The sequence below is a fragment of the Lemur catta genome, chromosome 23 (genome assembly GCF_020740605.2).
Source record: "Lemur catta isolate mLemCat1 chromosome 23, mLemCat1.pri, whole genome shotgun sequence".
Lineage (NCBI taxonomy): Eukaryota > Metazoa > Chordata > Mammalia > Primates > Lemuridae > Lemur > Lemur catta.
Genome location: NC_059150.1, coordinates 19,280,297 through 19,297,892, shown reverse-complemented (window position 1 = coordinate 19,297,892; position 17,596 = coordinate 19,280,297). Strand labels below are relative to the sequence as shown.

The following is a 17,596-nucleotide window of genomic DNA, read 5'->3' as shown; positions in this document are numbered from 1 at the left end:
ACTATATCTTAGACACTATTCTAGGATTGTAGGGCCTGGGATACAACAGTAAAGAAAGTACAGAAGAAGGTTCTTACTCTCATGGAATTTATATTCTTGATCAGGGGTTGTGGGAGGAGATAATTAATAAGTTAAAATAAAATCATCTAGTGGGGTCATAGCCTGAAACTGACTGGGGTTGAGGCTGGTGAAGATTCTCTGGGAAAAGCCAGATCCATCCTTAGAAGAGTACGGTCCTGGCCCAAGCTGTAGGACCTAGCAGTTAGATGTGCAGCAACCAAAGTACCCTGTAACCAGCTCTCAGGGAAACTACACTTGGCCCTTCTGAAGGTTATTCCACTTGTCCCCCCTTGCCCAGCCCAAGCAGAAAAATTCCACAAGAACCTGAGAATGCGGACCAGCTAGCAGAGCAGCTAGCTTTTTTCAGCATCTTATCACTTAACATACTACTTAGCACCCAAGGTATTTTATATTGCATTAAGTAGAATTAAATAACTCAAGCCTTGTTTAACTCTGCTGTTTGACCTTTGGTCTTTCTGAGCTTCAATTTCCTGTATGAAAAGTGAGGGTTAATCATGCTTTTTTTTGCAGAGTTTATCAGTGAAAACATCCAACACATGTGAATGGATACTGCGAATACTAAGGCACCATATGAAAAAGAAAAAATAATCCAAGGTTAAAAAAAAAAAAAAGCCTTATAAACATTTTATTTTTCCTGGATTGACCCTCATATGATAAACATGTCATAGTTACTACTGATATAGACCTGGGCTGTCCAATATTACAGTCCCTGGCTACATGAGCACTTGACACATGGTTAGTGTGACAAAGAAACTGAATTTTAAATTTCATTTTGTTTAAATGAATTTAAATTTAAACAGCCACATGTGGCTACCATTATTAGATAGCACAGCTCATGTATCAATACCACTGTTCTGATAACATACTGGAGTGAAAGAAGAAAGATTCAAAACCTAACCGACCTTCCTCTACCAACTATTCTCATGTCACCATTTGAAAGGCAAAGGTCAACAGCAATTTATGGTAAATAGGTAAGAAATATACTAAATGAAAAGCCTTCACATAAGACTTGGCTGCACATCAGTTACCGTCTGAGAGAAACAGCACTGATTCATGTTAGGGTATTGGCATAAGAACGTGGCTTTCCACTTCTGCTCTGGATAACAACAGAACAGAAACAGCAATGTATCGCATTCATCTGTACAGTCTGTCAAACGGATAGAATCCTCATACCAAGGACTCTCAACTGTACTTACATGCTCTCTCTGTTTGATATTCTTTTTAGAAGACCAGCACGTGAATTTTCCTTTTTTTTTTTTTTTTTTTTTGAGACAGGGTCTCACTCTGTTGCCTGGGTAGAGTGCAGTGGCCTCATCATAGCTCATTGCAACCTCAAACTCCTGGGCTCGAGCCATCCTCCTGCTTCAGCCTCCTTTGTAGCTGGGACTACAGGGCATGCACTATCACACCCAGCTAATTTTTCTATATTTTGCAGACACAGGGTTTCCCTCTTGCTCAGAACTGGTCTCAAACTCCTGGCCTCAAGTAATCCTCCTGCCTCTGCCTCCCAAAGTGCTAGGATTACAGGCATGAGCCATCAAGCCAGGCCATCCTTCCTATTTTTGAGAAATCTCCCGCATTCATAAGGTAGAAACTGCTTCCCACTATAGATTTACCAGTTTCCCTTGCAGCTAAGGTGCAGACACAAGATTCAGTCTCCGTCAGTGAACACACTTAAATAGGAACTAATGAGAGAAAGTGGGGGCTGTGGCTAATCCACCCTGGACAGCAGCAGCAACTACATCCAATTTCCACTAGCAGTGGGCCAGCACGAGTGGTGTCAGGGATACACCTAAGGTAGAATCAAGGTTCTGCACAGTGTCTTCACAGGCTGAGTTCTAAGGTGTGTTCCGGCCAGTACAGCTATTGTGGGAAGCAGAACAATGGCTTCCCCAAAATGTCCACATCCTAATCCCCAGAATCTCTGAAAAATGTTACCTGCAAAGGGACTTTTCTAATGTGATTAAGTTAAAGATTTTGGGAAAGGGGGATTATACTGGATTATCTGGGTGTGCCCCATGTAATGGCAAGGGTCCTTATAAGTGAAGAGGGCAGGCAGGAGAATCAGAGAAGGGATCACGGAAGCAGAAGGTAGAGTGATGTGATTACTGGCTTTGAAGATGGAAGAGAACCATGAGCCAAGGAATGCAGGCAGTCTCAAAAGCTTAAAAAGGGCAAGAAAAAGGATTGTCCAGAAGAAACAGCACCTTGATTTTTAGCCCAGTGGGACCCACTGTGGACTTTTGACCTCCAGAACTGTAGGGTAACACGTGTGTTATTTTAACCCACCATGTTGGTGGTGGTAATTTATTACAGCACTAACAGGAATCTAATACAGCTATTAAACTTAGGTCTCTAGCCCTTTCATGCTTAAGTGAGTCAGAGTTGTTTCTGTTCCTTACAACTAAGAACCTAACTGATACACTCCCCATATTCTCCCATCCTTATACCTATAGTATATTAGCATTTTCTTAAAAAGGCCATGAAACAGTTTTTCCTTCTTTTCATTGCTTAAATCAAGTGTTCTTGGTTTTGTTTATATCACAACAAAGAAAATTACTAATTATTCATAATCTACCACTCCTTGAAAACTGAGATATGTCAATTATTCCTGAGAAATTCATGTAATTCAAAATGTTCACAGTAAGTACAATCCCATATATTATTAGTCAACATTTACTGAGTGTCAGTATGGTTCTAAGGTTGTACCAAAATAAATAAGAGAGAGCCCCTCTCTCAAAAGCCAACATGGGAACAAAAAGGTGAAAATATACAGAAGTAATGTGACCAATGAAAGTACACTGAGAATAAACAGAAACACTTAGTCATTTACCTGACAAAATTCTAAGATGACTGAAAGAAAACCTTTCTGGAAGAAGGGATTTTAAGGACAATGTGAAGTCTCATGAAAGAAAAAAGTTAAAAATGTTAGGACTGTGAGATAGTCTTAGAGAGACTGTAGAGGAAAGTTGCCCCTTTTCCTGAGTTAACCACAGTCTTGCTGTCTCAATTTCAAGTGACAATATGCTTAAGAAGGAAAACAGTAAATTCAAAGATGTTAGGCCACATGTAAAAGTACAGCTTTAATAATCTGTTACTTTAAAAAAAAAAAAACACTGAATTTTCCTTTTGAAGCAAGTTATCACCTAAGATTTAGATTTCATACTTGCAAAATTATAATCCTAAGTGTCAGAAGCTGACACCTCAACAGCTCTATAATAACTCTACCACGTCAATGAGAAAAATGGAACCCCAATCTTCCATAGTTACATTACTCACAAAAACTGGCAAGTCATTCTCTGCTTGTACTGTTAGCCCTGGTAAGTCAGAATTATTTTCCCTCATAATAGCTGGTTCTCAATATTCCCAAAGGTCCTAAGAAATAGACTATATCTAAGTAGCAATAATAAAAATAGGAACTGCAGAAAGAACAGCTATAATGAGGAAGATGTAGGAGGTCAACTAGTCAACAAGATAATTCAAAGCAGTCTAAATCAATTTATTTCAAATATAAAAGAAAAATAACTTCCCTTTAAGCTCCCCTCAGTAAGCTTTCTGACAAAACTACCCTGCCCTCTTCCCTTTATTATTCACAAAAAATAAGTACATTAGGAAGGTTGAAATCGATAAGAAAGGTCTGTTCAGATTATATATAATTATGTATATTAGACTATATACTATTTTCTATACATATATAATAAACACATAAACAAAAACCTGGCTTTGCCATTTTTTGTATGACCCCGGGGCTTAACTATTCTGTGCCTATTTGCCTATCTGTAAAGCAGAGCAAAAGTGGTATATAACTTATAGGACTGCTGTGAGGATTCAAAGAGTTAATAAATACATACTATTTGGAATAGTATCTGGCATAAAATAAAGTGTTGGCTATTACTATGATTAATCATGTCAAAAGAACAAACAAGTAGCTTCTCTATAAAGTTATCACTCCTCACTGCTACTCTATGCAAGACCCAATGTCAAGACTGAAAAAACAAAAGGTATGTCAGTATCTGCCGGATTATATGTGAAAGGAAGTTAACCCTGACCCACATGGCAAAAAGTCTAAGAGCATAATTGTCAAGAAGCCTTTCAAACAATAGGTCAAAATGATTCCTAAAAACATTATTTATAAAATCATAAAATAACAACATACCAAAAGAATTTAAAATTAAGTGTATTAGCTCAGGATTCCCCTTCAAAGTTCCTCAAAGATTTACACTAGGGTACACCTACGTGGCTGCATCAGGATATACTGCACACCTCTCCCAAATGGAACACAATGAAATCCTCATACAAAGTAAAGCAATTCCCTGCTAGCACTTAAAAGGAGAGAGAATTACTCATGGTGACACATTTTTGAGAGCTACTATCACTTCTAACTTCACACCAGCTGCCAAAAAACAGTTGAAAGACTAATGGTTATTTCAGGTATAAAGAAATAGTGAAGGCTGGGCGCGGTGGCTCACGCCTGTAATCCTAGCACTCTGGGAGGCTGAGGCGGGTGGATTCCTCAAGGTCAGGAGTTCGAGACCAGCCTGAGCAAGAGCGAGACCCCATCTCTACTAAAAAAATAGAAAGAAATTATCTGGCCAACTAAAATATATATAGTAAAAATTAGCCAGGCATGGTGGCGCATGCCTGTAGTCCCAGCTACTCGGGAGGCTGAGGCAGTAGGATCGCTGAAGCCCAGGAGTTTGAGGTTGCTGTGAGCTAGGCTGACGCCACGGCACTCACTCTAGCCCAGGCAACAAAGCGAGACTCTGTCTCAAAAAGAAACAGTGAAGGTAACCAATAGAAAAGCAGAAAACTTGAGGGTTATTGTGGTATAATATGAAACACAGATGGCCCTCGGTGCCTGCAGGCTCTGCATCTATGGATTCAACCAATTGTGGACCAACACATTTGGAAAAAAATAAAAAACAGTTAAAAAAAAATACAAATTTAAAAATACAGTATAACAACTATTTACATTGCATTTACACTGTATTAGGTATCATAAGTAATCCAGAGATGATTTAAAGTGTAAGAGAAGATGTGTATAGGTTATGAGCAAATTTTCCATAAAGGACCTGAGCATCTGCAGATTTTGGTGACCATGGGTCCTGGAACCAATCTCCTGTGGATACCAAGGCACTACTGTATATATACATCTTCTCATGTAATTCTTCCAGTAATTCTATCATTGTCATTTTGCAGATAGCAAAACTAAAACTAGAGGGATTCAAGGTCCCATTGCTAGCATACCGCTGGGATCTGAATTCAGGACAACTTAAACAAACTTCTGGGCTCAAGCAGTCCTTCTGCCTCAGCCTCTCGAGTAGCTGGGACTACAGGCATATGCCACCATGCCTGGCTAATTTTTTCTATATATTTTTAGTTGTCCAGTTAATTTCTTTCTATTTTTCAGTAGAGACGTGATCTCACTCTTGCTCAGGTTAGTCTTGAACTCCTGACCTCGAGCAATCCTCCTGCCTCGGTCCACCAGAGTGCTAGGATTATAGGCGTGAGCCACCGTGCTCAGCCAGTTGTACTTCTTAAAATGTTCTAGCCTTTTTTCATCAGAAAACAAAACTAATGAGATAAAAGTAGGGGGAGGAAATCTTTATTATCTCAGAAGTACCATAGGCATTATTACATAAATCTTTCTCTTATGTCTATTCCTCTCTTATGTCTATTCCAGTAGGAATGTGTACAAAAAACACCCATTCAAAAATAAACTGTTCCCTTAAGATTAATGACCAGGTTAGTTGAAAGAGAACCTTAGACTCCCAAAAGAAATGCAGAATGAGATAGGAACTAATCAAAATCTCTTTAATTTACATGACCTAACCTGTCAGTCTCACCTGATCATGATGTTTACATCAACCAAACTGTCAATCACTCCTAACGTAAAATTTTTTTTAGAGTTCGTCAAACATACTGCATGGAGGCATTTACTCATTTTGCTTCTCTGTCTGCTATACTCTTCCCTTCTTTTTTCACCTGGCTAACCCTACTCACCCTTTTAAAACTGAACTGAGGTATTCAACCCTAGAAGCTTTCTCTGAATCCCCATGCGGGAAAAGTTCCACTTCCCTCTGTATACTCATGGCATCCCTTGAAAACATTTAACATAGCCCTTACCACATTATACTAAGATATCTGTGCAACAACTGTCTCCCCCAGGAGATCACTACCCTAAGGAACAAGAATCAGTTCATTCATTTTAATATTCTCAGAGCCTAGTACTGGCATACAGTAAGTATTCCTAAATTTTTTGCAAAAACAAAAGCATGAAAATTTTATAACACTCATTATGTATACTGTGCATTTAAAAAATGCTGAGATAGGGTCTCAATCATACTCAGTATAGCTGCAGAGGTAAGTCACACATAAAAAAGAGAGATCATTATAGAATTAAGGAATCAGAAGGGCTGGGAGTAGTGGCTCACAGCTGTAATCCCAGCACTTTGGGAGGCCAAGGTGGGAGGTTTGCTTGAGGCCAGGAGTTTGAGGCCAGCCTGAGCAAGGGTGAGACCCTGTCTCTACAAAAAGTAGAAAAATTAGCCAAGCATGATGGTGCACGCCTGTAGTCTCAGCTACTCAGGAAACTAAGGCAAAAGGATCACTTGAGCCCAGGAGTTTGAGGTTGCAGTGAGCTATGATAAAGCCACACTGTACTCCAACCAGGGTGACAGAGTGAGACCCTGTCAAGGAAAAAAAAAGAAGAAAAGAAGAGAAAAGAAATTGTAAGCACCAAATGACTAAGAGACAGGAAATGCTCCAGGGTTCAAAGAATGCAGAAATCACCAGAGTAGACAAGGATGTCTTCACAAAGAAAGCGAAGCTTAAAATAAGCTGGTGAAGGAAAGCATTTTCTATATGGAAAATGGTATGGGAAGAGAGATTTAAGCAGGAATGGATATGCCATGTTTAAAAGACAATGAGCAGATTACTCTGGCTAAGGCAGCTGGTTCTTATCAAAGGGTAAGGAGATACCACACGGCAGAGGTAGATAAGGGTAATTTTATAGAAGGCCAAAAATAACACATTAAAGAATTTAAGGAAGTGAAAGCCATATAAATGCTTTTTTCAGGACTATTAATATAGAAGCAATGCAAAAGATTAATTGGCAGGGGGACAGGTGGTAGGGAGCCTGAAAAAAACAGAATTTGTTAAACACATGTAAATCTTTGTTATTTTTATTTTAACACTGAACTTTGTTATTTTAACATAGTGATTTTATGAGACCAATGTTCCATTTTCCAGATAAAGAAATCAAGACCCTAGAGATGCTCTTATTCCAAAAACAGAGAAAGCAGTGGCCAGGTTTAAAGACCAAAGTCAATGCTTTCTTCTTGTTACTCGCAAAAAATGCAGACAAAGTAACAGTTGGAAGAGTATTTCAATAGTATAGTACAGTGAGTGTAATCAGAATCATGGAATCTCAGTGCGGAAAACTTCCCATAAGGCCCCTGTGCATATATCATAGTTGGTATGAACTATGTGGTAATTGAATACTTACTTGTGAGCCTAGTAGAACTACTTATTTTTATCCCCAGGGACCTGGGCTATACCATGACCCAAACTGAATGTTTCCGAGTGGGATGGAGGGATAGACATGAATGGGGGGAGGGAGAAAGAGAAGGAAAACAAATATGTGAGTGTGAGAGAGAAAGGAAAATAGTCAGTGAATGAACTTGGCCATAACGAGGTCTTTGGCACCTTTGGAAATATTAATCCCAGTAAAGTACTAGGGCAAATAACTAGATCATAAGGGAGTAAGGAAAAGTAGATGGTAAATAAAAGAAAAAAATGTAGTGTAGGGCGAACTTGAAACATGTAGCCAAAAAACAAAAAAAAAGACACAACTTAAACAGAAAATCAGAACAGAAAAGGATGTTTAAAGAAAACTGAGATTGGCTCACAGAAGAGACTAATAAAGGGAATAATTTAAAAGACTAAAAGAGAGGAGCACAAGTGAAATAAGCTGGAGGAATGGCATACAATCAAGAGCACAGGTAAAAGAAGGGATTCTGTAGGAACCTACCTGACCAAACTGCTTTTCTCTTTTTGAGGCTTATACCAGCCATCAAATCTTCAGAACTACCACTTCCACATCTCTACTTATCTGTCCATAAACCCGTCTTACCTAAGAAAAACTTCGATCTGGTTAGAATACCAATGCCATGTTTAAATGAGAGTGAATGAAATTTTTAAAAATGTATTTGGAATAAAGGAGCAGTGAGTTTTTCCTCCTGCCTGAAATGTTAATTTGCCCAATATCCACTTTTAAAAGTCCCATCCATCTTTCAATACCCAGACCAAATCTTACCTCAAAAATACCCCTCCTCACCCCACCTCCACTCTGTTGGAATAAACTCCTTGCCTATATTCATGGAGTACTTTTGTTTCTCTCTCTTAGCACTTACCAGTTTACATGCTATTACAGTTACTTAAATATCTTTCTCCAGTATTTTTGAATTTGTCAAAGGCAACCCCTGCATTTATGCTCTACACATACTAAGCATTCAATAATTGCCAGTAAAATAAAACACAAATTTAAAAATGTTTTAAATGTACAAGTGTTTATGATAAAGTCTGAACATGGTAACTAGCCTATTACTACCTAAGAGAAAACTTATAAGAAAATCTTAAAAAATAATCTGTGGATTAGAAGAGGAGAAAAGAAGAAAATGAAAAAATATCCCATGCTATGCATATAAAATATATCTTTCCTATATATATAATCTGAATCTGCAGTTCTCAACTAGGGGTGAATTTTGTACCTCCAAGGAACTTTTGGTAATGTGTACAGGTATTTTTGTTTGTCACAACTGAAGGAATGATACTAGCATCTTAATGGATAGAGGCCAGGAATACTGCCAAATATTCTACAATGCTCAAGATACCCTCCCACCCCCAACAAGAATTATCTGGCCCGAAATGTCAGTAAGTACAACAGTTGAGAAATCCCATAGGTTTTTTTTTGAGAGTCTCACTCTGCCACCTGGGCTAGAGTGCTGTGGCATCAGCCTAGCTCACAACCTCAAATTCCTGGGCTCATGTGATCCTCTTGCCTCAGTCTCCCGAGTAGCTGGAATTATAGGCGCGTACCACCACACCCAGCTAATTTTTACTATTTTTAGTAGACACAGGGTCTCACTCTTGCTCAGGTTGGTCTCAACTCCTGAGCTCGAGCGATCCTCCCGCCTCAGCCTCCCAGAGTACTAGGATTATAGGCGAGAACCACCGCACTTGGCCAAGAAATCCTATTCTAAATGAAGCAGACAAGAAAAAAAAAACCCAAAGTTGCTAAATAATCTACCTAAGATTCCTAAAGTTTTCTTAAACAGTTAGTAGTAGAGTCACCTCCTCTTCCTACTGACTAAAAATTGGGTCTAAGGGAGAGTAAAAACAACCTTCCTAAGCAGCTCCACTTACATGCTAACAAGAAAGGAATTGGTTGCAAGTTCTCATTTACCTTGTGACATATTTGCCAAAACTCTCATCCCTATATTTTCCTGTAACGGCTGATCAGCCCTTCTGAGTTACAATCTCCCAGACCACTGATAAATCTACTGACAATAACACAGCAAGTAAATTAAAATACAGATTGATTGCAAAACTTAAATAACAATATGTGATGACCACCTGCCAACATACCTACATACTGATGAACAATCCACTATCTACAAGACATCTGCTTAATAATTTATTCTCTGAACAAGATCTATCAGTTAAACTAACCCACCTAGGAGGCTGCAAATAATTTTTCTCCAGTATGAAGCAAACCAGCCCTTTTAAAATCTAACCCATTCTCCACTGCAAAACTGCCTCATAAGAAACTTGCTGTACTAGTGGGTTCAAATCTTACTATAACATATCCATTAAAAACAAACAAAAAAACTCAGTAATTGCTTTATCTACAATGAAGGTAGAAGACAGCAGCTGTTAGAAAGCAAAGAAATGAGACATAGGCTAGGACAGGAAGTATCCATTTTCAATCCAACTGAAATCACAAGGAAAAAAGAAATTATTAATTTAATAACTAATTTAAATAATTTAACCAGTCAATATCCAAGCAGGTAATATGCTACTAATACTATTATAAAGACCTATAAGCCTCAAAAAACAGTCACTCACTTCAAGTAATTTACCACATTTGGTAAATTAGCTATGTTCAGCTGATATTCTGGGATGAAAGCTACTTTACATCCCATAAAGCTGCAGTCCCCAACCCCCAAGCCATAGAGCTCTGCTGGCCCCTGCCACCACCACCAACCCCCACCCCCCCTAACCCCGCCCCGGAAAAATGTCTTCCATGAAACTGGTCCCTAGTGCCAAAAAGGTTAGGGACCGCTGCTGTAAAGGATGTGCATGGTGGGGAGGGGCAGATGGGCAGGTGGATGAAGACGTCGTGGACTACATGGATTAAAATCAGCATGTGCTATAGGACTTCCTGAAGCTTCTGGTGACAATGACATTACTAGATCCTTCTAGAACCTGAAGCCCATCCTACTTAGTTTTATATTCCTCCCAGTGCTCCCATGATCTTTCCTGTTCCTTTCCCCAGGCTAGAAAAAGGCTCTGTTTGCTACTTTATCCACTTTCATCCCTTTTGTCCCAAGATTTACAGTGACACATTTTATCTTACAACATCTTGGATATTTTAATTCCTACTTAAATGACAACCATTTTTCTGCTGTCTCAGAAAACAGCGCTTGGCTGTTATATTATTTCTACCTGTGGTCACGAAGTTTCTGACAAAGAAGCATGCCACCGAAATGCAGCCTCTTCACTACAGAGGTATCATGCAAAAATCTAACAATTTCTGGACCTTTCCTGTAAAGAAGTTTAACACCAGGAATCCACTTCAAGTGGATCTCACTGAAACACCTACAGCATAGGAAGAAATTAAAGACAAAAGAAAAACGAGGAAAGTTGGAGGGAGTACAGCATATGAAGAGTGTCTCCCAAAAGGACAGAAGATGTCATTCAGTGGCAACCGTGTCACCTTGTATAACAGGATTTGACCTGTTTAACTAGTATTCCCTATGGCTATGATTATTCTACTTTCTCATCTTCCAAAACAACTTTGATGACGTCTTCTCTGTCTTGTACTTTAATACTTCCCCCACCCCTGGCTTTTCTGACTTTGATATGTTAATTTGCATATTTCTATTCTTTCAAAATGCTATTCTTTTAAAGCACGGTATTATATTTCACCTACTCTCTCATCCAGAGGCGGGGAACCTGCAGCCCTGTGGCCACATGTAGCCTTCTGGATCCTTGAGTGCAGCCTTTTGACTGAATCCAAATTTTACAGAACAAATTCTTCTAATAAAGGGATTTGTTCTGTGAAGTTGGGATTTAGTCTAGGGGCTGAACTTGGGGATCTACAGGGCCACATATGGCCTTGAGGCCACAGGTTCCCGACCACTGAAAGTGTCAAAGTCTTTCAAAATCTTTCATTTTGTCAAAAGAGAAAATACTCCAAATTTTTCTTCAATTTTAGTAATAAATTTCCAATGTTATTCAGGCTAGAAACTCCATATTTAGGACCATTTCTTATATTTACAAAATATAAGAAAGTATTTTCAACATACTCATTTAAATAGGAGTCTTGTCAGTCTGCTATTACAAAAAAAAAGACACTTTCTAACAACAACAACAACAAAAATCTCATTATTCTTTCTTACCCAGAATATCACCTTTTTTCCCATACAGAGCATAGGTTTGCTTTCTTTCATCTCCGCTCTATTTCTAGAACTTGAGACTAATTCAGTCCCCTTGATGTTGAATTCCTTCTCTTTCTTGGTCTTACTGAGGTTTCTTACCTCATATCCTCATTTCTCACTCTTTTGAAACTGCCATCTTGCTTCCTGGTTTCCCACCACCCCACCATTCCAATGCCAGAAACCCAGCTCATTTACTCTAAAATATTAAAATTCAGCTGAGACAAAACTAATTTTCATTTACATGAAGGTGTATCTGTAGCTATGCAATTTAAAAAGTGCTCAGTCATGGTCTTCCACCACTGACAAAGATAGGCAAGAAAACTCTTCCCTAAAGTCAAGGGTCACAAAGAATAACTGCTATACCCCCAACCACATCCATTCAGCAATACTCAGCATCCTCCCTGAATTGTCTATAAAAACCAACAGTTCTATTTTCAAAGAAAGTGAACAGAATGCTTCCTGAAGACATTCTCTAGTCTCTCCACAGCAGACTTTAAATGGAATTATTATCTAGAAGAGGAGGAGGGAAATTCAGGCTGGCACAAGGCCTTCTTTATAACCCCCACCTCAGTCCCAGACTTCTGACAGCCCTAAGACTTGCTTTATTTACTTAGGACAGATGTACACGACTGATACAAGACTGGCTCCCCAGAATCTTTAAGGGACTCCAGGATCTATGTCTCCCCATTTTGCCTGTTCAATTTTAGCTGGAAAATATTTAAAAATGTGTTCATTCTTTTTATTTTCTCCCTTCTTCAAAGAACTAAATTCATCTCAAGCTATACACCATTGATTCCACAACTAAGGATGTCTTCCCTACCACTTCAACTTACACAATATAAGATGTGTTGACACAAAAGCTTCTCAAAGCCCAATGACCTTCCCATTGAAAGTATCACCACTCTCCCAACCTCCTTTTCATCCTACCTTTCTAGACTGACTGCCACTACCCTATTTCTGGCCCTATGTGTCCACCAATACATTACACAGATTCATTTTCCTAAAACACAGCTATGTACATGTTAATTCCCTTCTAGCAAACCTCAGATTCTCCATTCTACCCATTTTAACTATAAACTATGGAACACGATAGTTAAGACCCTCTTAAATATGGCGACCTTATCAAATAAGCTTTCCCTGACCATTCTGTCTATATAAAACAGTACATCCCTGTCCTACTTTACTTTTCTTCCTAGTACTTGTGACCACCTGATATATATTTAATTGCTCATGTTTGACTCTGTCCTTCTACTAGAATATACTCTCCCGTGTTCACCAGTATATTCTCAGCAACCTAGAATACAGCAAGTTCTAAGAAGTACATATTCATGGAAAGAATGGATGAACACAGACATGCAGCTGAGCTTAAGTTAGAACATCTACATTTGAGTTACAGTTTCCACATACCAGCTATACGATCCTCAACAATTTTAACTTCTTTGAGCCCATTTTCCTCATTTGTAAAAGGAAGAGGTCAAACTCTAAACTCTTCCAGCTGTAATCATGCTACATTCTTGTCTAACTGGACCAAATGCCTCTCCGCCCCCAACCTCCCTATTCATGTATCTCTGCTCAGTTTCCTTACATTTGGAATCCCCTCTTCTCAATCCACATCTGTCAGAATACTGTTCATCCTTAAAGCTCATTTTCAGTGTCACTTTCTTCTTAAAGTCTAACATACTGTAAACTACGTAAAAGACGGGTGGAGTTCTTACTTTGCTATTCTCAGACATTGGTACAATGCCTACCATACAGATGATCAACAAAACAACTGGTGAATCATGAGCATATGAACGAGCAAATGAACAGAGGAAGTCTTTCCTGATTCCCCCCAATTGCTCAGGTAATCTCCTGCCTTTGGACCCAACACTTTTATGATACTTATACTATATTCTGTGCCATTATTAATTTACTTGCCCAACAGACACTAAACTGCAAATTCCTTAAGATTAACCACTACCCTGTGATGGTTTCCGTATCCCCCTACGGAACCTACCACAGATCTTTGTCATAGTTGTATTTATTAAGTTTATCTGATATATTAAACAATACAGGGATAACTGAAGAGGAAAAAGGGCCTCAATATACAGATATTATTTCAATTGCCCTATGGTCATTGGGCATACATGTTGTGCTGAGCTCAGGCATTCAGGCATAGTTCAAAGATCTCATCATTCCCTCCTCTCCATATGCTTAATATAAAACTATTACTGCTCACAAAAGTAGAATAGTCACCTTATGTATCATGTAACTTTACACCTTCTCTTAAAATATCCATACAGGGATCCACACATTAATACTTTCACTTCACTAAACAGCTAAACTGACTTTTCTGCTCATTTCAGACTTCTACCCCATCCAATTCCCTCCTCCACAAGGTATGAAACCACTTTTTTTTTTAAACATCTTCCCATAAGGCCTGCCTTTCTTAGTTCTGCTCCTGAGACAAGGAGTTTTAAGGTCTTCCTCTTTTCTAAGCAGTAACAACTCCCCAATTCATCTCAGGCTCTAACACCTTCTTTTTCCCTGCTGTCAAGATTTTTGACCCTTTTACCTCTACCTCCAAGCTCTTATTCTGCTTCCATGTTTCTGGCTGCACAATAGCTGGTGTCTTTCCATTCAATATGCTCTCCCCATCATGTACTAAGTTCCAGTGTCTCTGCATCTTCTTCCTGAAATGTACATCAATCGCCACCCTCCCCCAACCCCAGACACACACCTCACATACACACACATACACACTGTACCCATGCGTCACGCTACCTCCGACATACAAGTTACTTACACCACTGGTAAAGAATGTACACGACTCTCAGAATGGTATCTTCCGGCACTATACTGATTCTAACCCAGTTTCTTCTGGAGAACCCAACCTCGTCCATGGCACCTCCCCCCTTTCCTCACTTCCCCATCCATTCCCCCTCTTCATTCCCCCCACCACCCCGCGAACTACCTACAGATGACATTATTCCTCTCTACTCCCAACCCGAGAACGGAGAACAAGCTCCAGTTTCCTGCGGTCTCCCCCTCTTCGGTCTCCCACAACACCCCAGGTGTGCAGGCTTCCTCCCCGTCCTCTCCTCATGCATCGCTCCAGCCAATCCCACGCCACCCCACGATCCCCCCGCCACGGGGATCAGGCTTCTCCACACCCACCTCCACTCGGGGTCGCCGCCGCCTCCCCGGGCGCCTCTCCCCGGCCCCAGCCAGCGAGCCGGAGCCCCCCGGCGCGCGCGTCCCCCTTCTCACGCCTCCCCAACCTCCCTTCTCGCACCAGCACCGGCCGGCTTCACTGAGCCCAGCCTGGCCGGCAGCAGCTGCACCCAAGCAGGCGTGCGTGCGCCCGCTCCGCCCCTCCCGCAGAACCCCTCGCAGCCCCCGCCTCCCAGCCCGGTGAGAGAAGGACGCGGTAACTCCCCCGCCACCCCGGACGTACCACTCCGTGTCTGTTGCTCCACGCTCCCACCCTCGGCCCGCTCCCTCTACAGCCGGGCCGGCCTCGGCACTCACCGGAGATACTGCGCGCTCTGCAGGCTCATCCTCCGCCGCCGCGTCTTCCCGCGAAGCCTCCGTGGGTCTCTCAGGCTCCTCGGAGCGGCCCCGCGGCCCCGCGGGTGCTGGCGGCCGCCGCCATCTTCCTCTCCTCCGGCTCCTCCTCGCTCAGCGGGGGAGGGGGGGAATGAGGCGAGGGGGAGGGAGCGGGGAAAGCTGCTCTAGCTGCTGCTCCGGCCCGTGCGGCGCAGGGACACTCCGACCCGGGAGGGGGAGGAGGAGGGCGAAGGGAAGAGGGCGGGGGAACGAGGAGGGAGAAGCAGAGGGAGGAAGTGGGGGTCTCTCGCGCGAGATTTCAGCAGCGCCGGTCCCTTCCGGTGACTTCCGCCTATCGGTAGCGCTCCCTCTTGGGATCAGCAAGCTGCGTGGCCCCTGTGCAGCTGCTGAGCGACCTCTTGGTGGCGTTTGGAGGCTTCCTGCCAATCCACCCCTCTCCTCCCGCGCGAGGGGGCAATCCCAGCCTCACCGGGAACATCGAGCCCAAATCAACCAGGAGTTACACTCAGAGTCTTCCCCCGTCCTTCCACTCCACCCGATTCCTCTCTTCCTTTTTCCACTCCTCCACTGTTCCCCGCCGGAAACACCGCCTTTTCCTCCTACAGTTCCGCCCGCCAGTCCCTGGACTCTCGTCTTCCCTCGCGCGCTAGGGAGTGACGCGAAGAACCCCCTCCCCTTCTCTGCGGCCCCTCCCCATGCACGCCGGGAGATTGTTGGAGGGGATAGGGTGGAGCCCAGGGAGGAAAAGAAAGGAAATCAATCGGATTGGATAAGTGGCTGCCATGACAACTGATGGCTGGGGTTGTATTGTCATAGTAACTGGTGTGTGCCGACAGGGTGACCCTCTCCTTAGCGAATGGATTCCCGGGAATCCGCCCAGGGTTCCCCCTTGGCTTCCTTTCCATCTAAAGGCCTTCCCCAGGTTGGAATCGAGGTAGTTCTCCCGGGCGGTGAAGTCCATTTCCTCCTCCCTTCCCCCTTCCCGCAGCAACTGGGGGGAGACCCCGAGACATTCACCGTGGGCTTTTCCACCCGCCCGCGGGCGGGAACCACTGCCATAGGTTCCTTTCAGAGCCGGACGTGGAGAGAGCTTGGCCTGCGAAGAAGATGCAGGGCTGGGAGGCCGGAGGGCGCGGGCGGCGGGCTGGAGCCGGGAGGGCGAGGCGGCAGCGCTAGGCTGCGAGGAAGGGCAAGGGGTTTCCCCACAGCTGCCTTGGGCTCTGGGAGGCGGGATCCCTCCCGGACGGGGTCCCTGAGGGAGGAGAGCGGCACACGACAGCCACGATCCCTCTCCTGCCGACAGGGACTTCAGACTTTTATCTGGCGGTTGACCCCTCCCCAAAATCCACCCCATCCAGCGTAACACCCTCGAGCCTGCTGAAAGGAGGCCAGGGTGAGGGTGGGAACGTATCCTAGAAGGCTAACGAGTGGTTTTCAAGCCTTTAGAACCTGGACGAGCTGAGAGGCTTACTATTAACATCCCTCTTAGAGACAGCCCCCAGTGGGATCCGGCTTGATTATTTTTCTTTTTTGTCTTTTTGCTTTTCTTTCTTTTTTTTTCTTTTCGTTTTTTGCTTTTGTGTTCGTTTTTAATCTTGACCGCTATACCACGAGGGACCGCTGGATTATTAAAGGCAGACCTCCAAGTTCCTCCCTCCTCTACAATCTTCCTCCTTTCACGGGTCTGCGGTATTTTACAACTTGTCACTCTGTATCTTTCGGGTTAGAGGGAAAACCATTGGGTAAAATAGTATCAAGAAGAACCCTAAATACACTGGCAAGAAGGCCAATGAAAGGAGTCTAGGGAAAGAATTCTCATTCTTAGAACAAATCTTTTTGAATGTTATGTGTATTTTGTCAGGTTTGGGGCTAAAAAAGAGAATGGAGTCAATAATACGGAGTATGAAAAATACCTGGAGAAGTCGTTATTGTGATGGCTTGCAGTAATTATTTAACATTTTACAAATTTTATTTTCGATTCGTATTGTGGAGTCATTTAAGCAGCTATCCCAAAGTATTTTAGGATATGTAAAGGTATAAAACCTTCCAAGAATGCAGCCCTCATTGGATAGTTAAAATCAGGATTTTAATGAACTATTTAGATTTGGTTTGGTTTGATTTGAATACCTGATTCCTGCTGTCTTTCCATGCTAGCTGAAGAGGCACTTTCAAGATAGATACTTCCCTGAGACCGTACCTATTAAAAGACTGGACCAATGTTCATTTGGAACATCATGTATAAG

General features: G+C 42.1%; 1 protein-coding gene across 8 annotated transcripts in view; it reads right to left on the bottom strand.

Moving 5' to 3' along the window:
- Positions 1-16,653, bottom strand: part of SMG7 (SMG7 nonsense mediated mRNA decay factor) — a 75,087-nt gene extending 58,434 nt beyond the window's left edge. For all 8 annotated transcript variants that reach the window (XM_045536380.1, XM_045536373.1, XM_045536374.1 and 5 more), the window contains exon 1: positions 15,315-16,653. Coding sequence is in view for 2 of the 8 variants with exons in the window: in XM_045536375.1 (XP_045392331.1) it covers positions 15,315-15,343 (29 nt within the window). In the remaining 6 variants the exon portion in view is untranslated. The remainder of the gene's footprint in view (positions 1-15,314) is intronic.
- Between the last annotated feature and the right edge of the window lie 943 nt (positions 16,654-17,596).